Consider the following 12500-nt stretch of genomic DNA (forward strand, 5'->3'; position numbering starts at 1 on the left):
TAATCCTTCGACCTTCCGCACTTTCACATATGCACTATGCCCTTGCCTGCACCTTTGTCAATGGTTCACAAGGATTTGAATATATAGGTGCAAAGATGTGGTGTGACAAAGACACCCTCTAGGAGTCGTGTACTCGTAGGCCAGGGCTACTGTCATTTGAGCGAAGAGTTTTTAAACAAAATTGTTATTATCGTCGTTTTAAATTATGCTTAGCGTAAGTTTTGCAGAGATAAAGTTCAGGAATGAATTTTAGTCAATGATCAGCCATTTCGTGGTTAATATGTTTATAAATTTCATCTGAAAGTTGTTTTTCTGATAAAGCACTGATAAGTTGTAATTGATACCTCAGTTATTTTTCGTAGTGAAGGGTACTAATCAAAGGTTGCAGTTGTTCACTCCAGCAAGTCTAGCATAATTTTGGAGACTTCCAGTATCTGCAGTTAGATGTTACACAGGTAGACATGCCCCCTCTACTTGGAACCACCTTGATGTGGTTAGAGGCCTCTTGGACCCCAGTAATTTGTTCCCGGGTTTGGGTCCTAGAGTCCCATATATAATAATATATTTCTTTGGATTAATGTTTGTGGAATTTTCCACTGTTTGTAAAATTTATTTACCTGATAAATAGGAAAGATGTAATAGCTGGGGCTGGCATTATATCCAAAGCTAAATCGTGGGAACTGTGGTAGGACCATCAACTACCCGATAATGTTTGGACCTGAAGGGCAGAACTATTCTGATGGGTTGGGCCTTGGATTCCAAGGGTGTCTGGTTCTGGGGATAGGACACCGGCATTCTTTCCAGTTTGTCCATAATATGATTAGGGTGGGGATGATTGTATTCTTGTAATAGTGTCATTCTTAGCAAGTGGGTTTGGCTTACACTTGGGCCACTCTAATCATGTTGGCCATCCCCTGTCGGGTAGGGTAGGGGCGTGTACATTTGGGAGTCGGTTCTCACTTGTTCCAAAGCTAATTTTTCTTTCTTTTTTCCCCCTCCAATCTTTAGGACTCGAGTACCCCTAGGCTCTTTGATAGTATCGTCTCAGCACAGTTGACAACCATTGCAACCTCCACTAACAAGCTTTGTTTGGAAAATTCCAAGAAACCTTCTAGTGTAATTGCACTGAAACCCTATGCTTCAGTACAGAGCAAAGGGAAATTGAGCAGAAATTTATGTGAAATAGGACCAGGAATATTTGAAACCTCTTATGATAAATATTTGACTCTTAATAAAGTTGTGATATTTTTTATGTGTATAGAGACATTGTGAAGTGTTGTGGCCGAGAGTCTAAGGTATCATCTGAAAGTCGAGAAAAGCTGGCAGTAAAATCGGCCTCAGCAAAAGAAAGTGAAAAATTAAAAGCACAATCACATCTTTGAGGAGTTAAAGTAGAATGTGCAGTAGATGCTTTTTGGAATGACTCCAAGGTAAAGATATATGCATCCCAGCTGATGATTTACTTGGAGGAGGCACTGGTAGAAGAAGTAAAAGATCAAGGTATAATAAGAATTCAAAGAATGAAGAATATAAATGGAGACTTAGTTCCACTTCCTTATTTTATTATAACATTCAACCATACTCGATTTCCTATAATGTAATATTTTTGGCCTCAAGCGGAACATTCCTCTTCTAAACATGTTCTGCAAAAACTTCAAAGGCATCATTGCATTGCAAGAAACGCTCCTCAGGCCACATGACCTTGCCATCTGCGATTCAATACATGAAGACTTCAGAACCTTCTCAACTTCATTCATGCATGTTACAGATCAAATCATAGCCAGTCGCCCGAAAGGGGGCCTTTCTTTCCTGTGGCACAAATCGTAAGACAATATGATAAAGGTGATGACCTATAGGAGTGACAAATTGCTGGTACTTCAAGTGACAGTATGGAACTCTAAAATCCTAATAATCAATGTTTACATGCCATGGGAAAATAACAATAATTTCGATCATTACTGCATGATCCTAGGGGAGTTACACAGTATTATTCACGATTCTCCTGCTGATCATATTTGTATAATTGGGGGACCTTAATTCCCACCCCACAAAACAATTTTATAATGAACTTACTCACTTCTGTCAAAATCATGCTCTCCAAATTAGTGATGTAATGCTCTTCCCTCCCCTCCTCCTATTCATATGTACATAATAGAGCGGACACAATTACAACCTCCTGGCTGGACCACTGCATCACATCTCTACAACTTCATGATTCTATTATGAACTGCAATATTCGCTACGACCTCGCAATGGGCTACGATCACATCCCATTATAGGTGTCATTCAGTACCCCATCCCTCCCCACCGTGAACCCCTTAACTGAACGCTCACCAGCGGTAAACTGGGATTGTAAAAACCAACAGAAAACCAGATTCTTTAGGGTGACCACAGAAACCAGGTTGCAGTCAGTAGTTCAACCGGCAGACACCTTACTTTGTACTAACAAAAATTGTAGAAATGACCACCACAGGAGGGATCTGAATGAATTCTATTCAAACATAATCTCCGCTATGCTTGCTTTGGGCAGGGCTGCCTATAGATGTCATCAAGGTAATTCTCGTAATATACCTGGATATAATGACTTGGTTACAGATCTGTATACATACTCACGAGAAATGTTTTTACTGTGGAGGCCAAATGGTAGCCCAAGGGAAGGACACACTGCATTATTAATGAGACAGGCGAGAGCTCAGTTCAAACTTGCTCTTAAGCACATCAGATTAAATGAAAAACAACTAAGAGCCAATGCAATGTCTAGAAACTTAGAATCTGGTGATTATTATCGTCTTTGGAAAGATATCCAGTCCTTAAATCCCAAAACTAAAAAGGTATCACAGAAGGTAGGGGAAGCAGTCGGAGACGAGGCTATCGCAAGTATGTGGGGGGATCACTTCAACAATATCCTGAATTGCATAAATGATCAGGATTCCCGAAGGGATGTAGATAACCTCCTTAATGACAACATTCAATTTTATTTTGCAGACCGTATTACGCCAGGTAACATCAGCGATGCCATAAACAGCCTACCTAATAATAAATTGCCCGGCTGTGATGGTCTTCCCGCAGAGGCTTTCAAATTCTGCCATCCAATAATTTGCAATTTGCTAGCTGCGCTATTCAATGCTTGCATAATTCACCAGTTTCTTCCAGACTCCCCACTCTTAGTTCACTTGATACCATTAATCAAAAACAAGCTAAATAGGATGCAGCTGACCCTGGCAACTACCGGCCGATTGCAATCACAACGATCGCATTGAAGATACTTAAGACTTCTCCCTTTTCTACACACCAATGACAACCAGCTTGGGTTTAAAACAAACCACTCAACCGACACCTGCATCTACATACTGAGAGAATTGCTGAACTACTACCTATCATCAGCCTCTCCTGTTTTCCTTTGTTTTGTGGATGTGAGAAAAGCATTTGACAGAGTAAACTACCTGAAGCTCTTCCTGAAGCTGCATGAAAGAGGCACACCCCTGTATCTAATTGGCATTTTACATTGCTGGTTTTCCACACAGCAATTCTGTGTCAAATGGGGTAATGTATTATCGTACACCTTCGGCTCCCTAAACGGGCTTCGGCAAGGGAGCATTCTCTCTCCATACTTGTTTAATACGTACACAGATGCCTTGAATGTCAAATTGAACTCACTCCCAATCAGATGCACTGTCAATGAACCAACTATAAACAACCTCTGTTACGCCGATGATATGGTTCTGATTTCCTCATCGACACTTGCCGCCAATATGCAGAGGAATTTGATATAATTTACAACGAAACCAAGACAAAGTGCATGTCGCTGCTCCCGAGATCGCTTAAGCATATTGCAGAACCACAAATTTTCCTCGGAAACCATTGGCTGGAATTTGTGCACAAATTTCCGTATTTGGGTCACATTATCACCGACGACAGACATTGAACAGACGCGTCGTAAGCTATATGCAATTGGCAACATGATTGCAAGGAGGTTTGCCTTCTGTCACCGAGACGTGAAACTGTTGCTCTTCCGCTCATACTGCTACAGTATCTATGGGTGCTCCCTCTGGACGAACTATACCCGAGAGACCATGAGACGTATCACTGTTGTGCACAATGACATTTTGAGACGCCTCACAAACACTCCCCGCTACCACTCCGCCACACAGATGTTCAGAGAAAACCAGCTGGACAATTTAAAAATCATTATAAGGCGAACAATGTCCAGTCTGGTAACCCGAGTGAGAAACAGCAGCAACTCGCTCATACAAAACATCCTAAGGAGTGAAGCAAGACGAAGATCGAAATTGTGGGAAAGATGGGAAAATGAGGCCTTTGTCCCCTAAAGGACTTAATCTCTGTATTGGCAAGATGTCATGTGCAGATTCTGTCATTATTATTACATTTATTGCTGATATTCTACTTTTTCATTAATACTGTGAATACTATCAAGTTAAAGTTTTACATTTAATTTTCGTATTTAGCTCTCTGGACCTAACTACTGTAACCACCCAAGGTCTCTAGATGAAATTTAAGTTATATAATCTGTGCACTAACTGTTATAACTCTCATGCATTTCTCACCAATATTACTACTGTTAATACCAGTATTATGATTACTATCTTTTATGCTACCTCAGCTATTTGGTGGATAAGTGCCGAGTATTTATTTTTTTATATCAAGATGTCTCATGTGTCTAGATTCTGTATGTTACTGTCTGCATTTTGTATATTCCATGTATATGGCCCTGAGCTGAAATAAAGGATATTATTATTATCATTATTGTTAATACAAGCTGCCTGGTTACGTTTTAAGGTTAAGCAATATATCCCAAACCCGAGGAGATGTTTTCATTGTCAAGAATTTGGACACATGTTAGGGTCTTGTAGGTAGAAACTACAAGGCAAGCGTGCCACTTGTGTTAAAGGCAGTCAACCAGAGAATGGTGCATGTAATAAAGAAGCAAGATGTATACATTGTGAAGACAATCATCCACCATCTTCACTCAGTTGTGGTTAGTACATCATGGAAAATAAAACCAAACATTAAGGGTTACTGAACGTATCACGTTTAAAGAGGCAAAAGGAAGAGTATTGAATCAGTATGTTAGACCTGGAATGTCCTTTTCCAGTGTTGCTGCCAGCTGAAGTAGAAATGTAAATGATATCAGTGGTAATGTAAATAGAATATCAGTGATGACCTGTACTTGTGTCTCTTTAGAGGCCTCGCCATTGATTTCTGGCGCTCCTGTCTCTTTGGAGGTGGTGACAGTGGTTTCCAGCACTCCTACCTCTTCAGAGGCTGCACCAGTGGTTTCTGGCACTCTTACCTCTTCTGAGGCAGTGCCAGTGATTTCTGACACTTATGCCTCTATGGAGGTAGAGCCAGTGAATTCTGGTGATCCTGCCTCTCCAGATATGGTGCCATATGAGCCTGGCACTCGGCCTCTCTGAATGCTGTTCCAGCTATAACTAGTGTGTCCCTGAAGCCTGCACCAGCAGTAGCTGGTGTTTCTGACGCTTTGGAGGATACACCAATGTCTGACCCTCACACCCCTCCTCAGGCAGTGCCAGCTTTGTCTGGTGCTCCTGACATTGATAACCCTTGGTAAAGGAAGGCATCAATAAACAATCGGTCTCCTTCCAGGAAAAAATCATGAGCAAGGCAGTAAGCTGAAAGCACCTTAAGGAGGGTCCTTATTGATTTTGATTAGAGTGAAAAATAATATATATTGTACTTGATATACATTTGATATTGAAAGAAAAATGAACACAAGACACCACCCTACTTAATGAACATTCAACTGAAAAAGAACATTCAGAGATGCACACAAACGGGATAGCAAATTATTATTGCGTTCAGAAGGCTCCTCTTAGTCACCAGTAAGTTCAGATTTTGTTTTGGGCGCCTATTGTGTACATGCAGTACTGTGTGTACTGCGTATTGTGTATAGAATGAAAAAAAGGTCGTCCAGAATGTGCTTGCTTCTTTCACTGGATTCTGTACAATTTTGATGTGCATATTTTCACAGGTAAGCCTGAAGGTAGAATATCCTACGCTAGCCTAGTCATTACTCATATGTTCTTACCGTTTGGATGTCACAATAAATAAAGGAGTTACTGATGTGCATTATTAACAACAGCAGTCATAGGAATCAGTTTGAGATAGAAACTAAAAGATATGGACATCTTGACAGAAACTTCCATCAAAACTCACTTGCATAAATTTGGTATGGTGCCGTCAATCCACAAATACGTCCTGTTCGAGTATGGGGAATACAACCCAATCCATGCATCAGTTACAACCTTATCTGCAGAAGTAAGAAAATGTCATATCTAATTATTTTATGTCGTATCCATGCCATGAATATGTCTGTTACTACAGACTTGATACAAGCTATTGACTGAAACAGCTGGGGTTAGTAAATGGAGTACAATTTAAAACAATTTCCATCTTTTAATATAGAGCTTTTGTCTCATGAATAAAAGGTAATAGGAAATTGGGAAAGATATGTATATATATATTATATATATATATATAATATAATATATATATAATATATATATAATATATTTATATATATATATATATATATATATATATATATATATATATATATATATATAGATCCCCATATATATATATTTTCCACGAATTGTCCCAAATACTGGTGGATTACACTTACCAATTATAGAATTCAAAGTTATCTCAGGACAGCCAAATACTTGAACTCTCATAACAAATAAAATGTGATTGAGCACTTTTCTTTTACCTCTTCTGGTGTCTCCTCTTGTAATTCAATTATTTTTCCTGTCTAGAATCAGGTAGTTGTTACCGGCAATTTCAAGTTGACGTCTTTTATGTCTCACAGTAAAGTACATTCTAATTTTTTCTACTGTTAATTATATCCCTGGTCTCATTCATCATCCAAAGTTTGTGTCCTCTTACCACATCCCAGTGCATCCATGATGTTAACTATTCCTCATTAATTGACCAATCCTTCACAATTATTATTATAAGTACTGCAAATCTTTTTTTGACATTAAAACACACACACACACACACACACACACACACACACACACACACACACATATATATATATATATATATATATATATATATATATATATATATATATATAGATATATATATATATAATATATATATATATATATCTATATATATATATATATATATATATATATATATATATATATATATATATATATATATATATATAATGTATGAGGCTGATAACATCCCCGTGATTCAAATACACGCATATATATACCTCAGAATTAATATAGTTTCATATATGTTAACTGAAGGGGAATTTCTAGTTGATAATAATTTCGTCGGCTCCCACGAACTTAGGAACCCAGAAATCAGGACGTACAGTGAAGCGCCTTTAACCACACAGCTACCACGAGAGGATATAAGTTAATGCCGCCTCTCCTGCTGAGGATTCAACTGAACATTGGGACCTCTTAACTCTTTTACTCCTCCCCCTATAAATTTTCCCCTTCCCTTCTTCATTCGTTGACGACCTTGGCATGGTTTTGGACGACTGATTTCACTGCCCATATAACTTGATGGAGGAGGGAGTTGGACGGCATTCTATCCACCCCTAAAACTAGAGTACCTGACGTGGTCGAGCGAGGGGAAATTTTTGTCGAGCCATATCTTTAGTGCTGGGTCGATTTCATGCGACTGACGACCCTTAAGGCACTGTGGGTATGGCGTATATCCAGGCGAGTGTTCCAGGGCAGTTACCACACTGTACCAGTATTGCGCCTCCTTCATTTGGGCCTCCTTGGTGAGAGGGATCTCATCCTGGACGAAATATTTAATCTTGTTATATGGGAAAACAAAACAAAAATCCCTACGACTTCTGGCATGGCAATGGACTATTCTAAGGAAATCCCAGGTAATGAAGAGCAAGCTGGTATTAGAACTTTCATACCATACAAGCCACAAAGAAGAAGTAAATATAGAATTGACCCAACCTTGACTCACTTTGACTCCCTCTTTGGGAGTGGAAGTTGGTCAAGGTTCTTGTCCTTGGAAACCGACAAAAAATATCTGCATTAAGTTTGGAAAATTATTTGTTAAGTAGGCACCCAAACTCAGAAATGTCATTTAGACAAATAAAATACCAGGTGTTGTTAATAGAATCTACTACAATAACCAATCCGAAAATTATTTAACCATAAAGAACATTGACAATATAAAGGTAAAGATAAGAGAACATGACAGTAATGAATCAGCGTAGCAAGTGGGGTACTGTAGTACTTCCTAAAAGTGAAGAGCCAATAGAAAAGATATTTTACTGGATTCCCTTAAGAAAAGGTACAACAACGTGCAAGATTGTGAAATATAGAGTACAGCCAGTAGACAAAATAATGAAAATACATGGAGAATAGCAAAAATAAAATTTGGAGGCCAAGAATTCCCTTCCAAAATTAAAATCATGGGCCAAAACAGAGAACTGAGACCTTATGTTCCAAAACCACTACAGTGCCAAAACTGTAGTAAATATGGTCATACATGGAAAAATTGCAGACATATATCGATTTGTGCATATTGTGGATCTGACGAACATACCACACACTGGAAGTGTGGTAAACCAAAATGTGTAAACTGTAGCCAAAATCACCATTCTAGGTCTAAGGAGTGTATGTATTATATATACAATACAAAATTAACATTACTTCAGGAGAATTCAGGAATTCCTATAAGAGAAGCCAAACTAGAGCTGGAAGCTAAAGATAAAAAAAGGCCTTTAGAGAGAACTCCACCCAAAACCAAAAAGCCAACAATTATTAGAGAGGCATCTGTAAAGCAAAGACCAAGGATCCAAAAAAAGCACACAAACCAGACAAAGATAAGAACATACCTTTGTCTCCTAAAGTAATAAAAGAAAGCAATGGATGGAAATACCCAGAACAATAAATAGTAGAGGAGAGCACCATAAACAAAAATGATTATGTGGAGGGAGAAGAGATTACTCCATCACCAGTAATTGGTGCACTAAGAGTAAGTGAAATAAGGAGGACACAAAAACACATCTGGATGTAATGAATGTTTCATCGAATTATGCAATAAAAACAGGAACATAACAAAAGACAATTTAACAAACACTATGCGAAATTTGATAAAATATAAAAGTAAAACGAAACAACTAGTCTAGAGGACTCCGCAAAAAAGGGTGTATGTGCATTGGACACCTAATACCTTATAAGGAAAACAAATAAATTTCGTAAATAAAATTTTAGAAAAAATGCAAATGGATAATCCACAACAAGAAAGTAATGCTTTGAACACTCTTAACATAATATTTTCAATAATTATATAATACAATGGAACATAAATGGTCTCCAGACCAGACTACATGTGGGAGAATTAAATGCTTTCTGAAAGAATACGAACCAATGATATTATGTTTACAACATGTCAATAAAACAATATCAACAATTGGTAAATATACCTTAGTATCTACATCTAGAGAAGAAGAAGGAAATTTAGGTACTGCTATATATGTATACATAACAAAGTATGTTATGACACTGTAAACTTTGCTGACTTGCAAATATCAAGTATCAAAATACGAATAAAAAACTATATGTAATTTATAACATACAACCAACCTAACAAAAGTTATGACATAGAAAAACTTTAGGATTTGTTTGGCAATTCCAGAGAACCCACATTGAGAGTAGGGGATTCTAATACTCACAACCCGATATGGGACTGTAACTGTACAATCTCAAATAGAGCAGGAGTAAAATTGAAGAGTTCGTGGAGTCAAACGACATGTGCTGTATAAATGATGACGAAATTAGCACATATTTTTCGAAAATACAGGGAACATTTTCTTCAGTAGACCTAACTCTATGTACAACAAATATAGTTGACAGAATAGATTGGAATATAGTTGATGACTTGCACACCAGTGATCATTTCCCAATATTACTTTCCTTATTACATAATAATCCTGTAAAACATGTTCCTCATTATAACATTTATAAAGCAGATTGGGAGAAATATGAAATGCACACAAGAAATATCCAACCATTTGAATATTTAAAAGACCATAATGAAACTAACAAAATTCTTATTGATTTAATTAAAAAGACTGCTGATCAAGCAATACCAAAGTCAAAGCCCCATCCAACAAAACACAAAGTACCATAATGGTCTGATAAACTAACAGAGTTAATTAGTATAAAACACTCAATAGAGAGACTAGACAAAGTAAAATAAATAAAACATTATCAGTATTAAATGGAACTTTACAAAAAATTACTATATTATTACCAGAGATTGATACATTAAAACCTATATACAACAAAGTATCTGCAAAATCTAAAAAGGAAGTAATTCAAGGAAGAATCATTTCATGGAGGAAATATGCATCAGATCTCTCAAATAATACTCCCATACAAAAAATATGGGACAAATTCAGGAAAATAAATGGTACCCATGTTAAACCACCTAGACATGCCATATTGAAAGATGGAAAAAGAATACTTGATCCAAAAGAAGTAAGTAATATAGTAGGAGAAAACCTAGCAAATGTAAGTAGCGATAAAAATTTAGATGAACACTTCCGCACAAAGAAAATTAATTAAGAACTAATAACAATGAATTTCGAAACACAAGAGGATATATATTATAATAGGAAATTTAATATGGAAGAGTTGGAATATGCTCTCTTGAACAGCAATAAATCTGCTTCTGGAGGTGACAATAGTTGTTTTGAGATGATCGACCACATAGCACCTCTGGCAAAATCATACATATTACAGTTTTATTATCATTTATGGCTTCAGAATTTATTTCCTGATGAATGGCATAAAGCTATAATAATTCCTATCCCCCAACCTGGAAAGGATCCAAGTGATATGAATAATTACAGACCAATATCTCTTAACAAGTTGCTTATGCAAATTACTTAATAAGATGGTAAATGCTCGACTAACATGGCACATTCGAAAAAATAAAATTTTAACTTCCACTCAATTTGGGCCACAGTGTAACAGGCCTACATTAGACTCTCTCTCTATCCTAGAAGACCATATACACAGAGGATTTGAACGAAAACAAATAACTGTAGCTAATGAAAATAAATAAAGAAAAATAAATAAAAAATAAATGAAAATAAATAAAATTAAAAGGCTTATGGCACTACATGAAGGTATCCTATATTAAAAACTTTACAAAACAACAATGTCCGTGGACATTTACCCATGTTCATCCATAGTTTTCTAACAAATCGAAGTTTTCAGGTGAGAATTGATGATGCTTTGTCCAGAACATTCCCACTTGAAAATGGTGTTCCACATGGAAGTCCTTAGTGGCACACTATTTACCTTAGCAATTAATGAAATTAGTAAAAACCTACCAACCGGAATTAAAAGCAACCTTTATATGGATGATTTTGCCATATATCATTCAGCATCTCGCATGAAAAACATGCAGAACGCACCATTAACAAATCCATAATAAAAATAGATGAATGGACCTCATCTTTAGGATTTAGATTGTCCATAAATAAGACCCAAGCAGTCATATTTTATAAAGATAAAAGATGGAAGGAAGGTGAAGAAATAGATTTGAAAATCAGAAATCAAAGTATACAAATTGGCCAACCTACAGAATTTTTAAGATTAGTATTTGAAACGCACTTGAACTGGAATGCCCACATAACATTTGAAATCAAAATGTAAAAGAGCATTAAATCTAATTAGAAAATTATCAAACACTAATTGGGGAGCTGATAGACAAACCCTTACATTGCTATCTAAAGCAACAGTGCTGTCTATCATTGACTACGGAAGTGAAATATACGGCTCAGCTTCAAACGCAGTACTGAAAATGTTGGACCCAGTTCATAATGAAAGACTTAGAATATGTACAGGAGCATTTAAATCATCACCAACCTCTTCTTTACGGGTTGAATGTGGTGAAGTACCTCTCTCTCTCCATAGGGAATTAGTAACGATGAAAAGTGCCCTAAGAATTCAGTCAAGTGATTTCACCAATCAAAAAAATTACTTTGAACTAAGGAATGTATTATTAACAATCATTCACACCTTCTCCAATTAGATCAAGAAGATCATATGAGTCACTGAATATAAATAACCAACTACCTTCAACAGTAAAATTACCTCCTCCTTGGAATATGAATAAAATAAAAATTTGCACAAAATTAAAATATCTACGAAAAAAGTATTCCTATACCCCAAAACATCATAGACAACATACAAAAGAGCACATAAACCGTAAAGGTCCACAATATGCAATATATATAGTGGATCCAAATCAGAAATATGAAGTGGGATATGCTGCAGTGTCCCAAGATAAAACATGCCAGTTCTCGCTTCCCAATAATGCCTCAGTATTTATAGCGGAGTTATGTGCAATAACATCGGCCATAACAATAATCAAAGAACACTCCTTTAACAATTTTGTGATTTATAGCGACTCTAGAAGCGCTATAGAAGCCATTAAAA

The 12500-nt window shown here is 36.7% G+C and overlaps 2 protein-coding genes across 5 annotated transcripts in view; one reads left to right on the forward strand and one right to left on the reverse strand.

Moving 5' to 3' along the window:
- LOC135199557 (uncharacterized) overlaps nt 1–12500 on the forward strand; it is a 389950-nt gene that overhangs the window by 260709 nt on the left and 116741 nt on the right. The window lies entirely within an intron of this gene.
- The window catches only part of LOC135198942 (uncharacterized), a 55857-nt gene continuing 49138 nt past the window's right edge, over nt 5782–12500 (reverse strand). Inside the window, exons 8-9 of the mRNA XM_064226861.1 lie at nt 6199–6292; nt 5782–5785 (exon numbers count right to left, since the gene is read on the reverse strand). Of these exons, the coding sequence (XP_064082931.1) occupies nt 5782–5785; nt 6199–6292 (98 nt within the window). The remainder of the gene's footprint in view (nt 5786–6198; nt 6293–12500) is intronic.

Source organism: Macrobrachium nipponense, chromosome 25, assembly GCF_015104395.2.
Source record: "Macrobrachium nipponense isolate FS-2020 chromosome 25, ASM1510439v2, whole genome shotgun sequence".
Taxonomy (NCBI): domain Eukaryota; kingdom Metazoa; phylum Arthropoda; class Malacostraca; order Decapoda; family Palaemonidae; genus Macrobrachium; species Macrobrachium nipponense.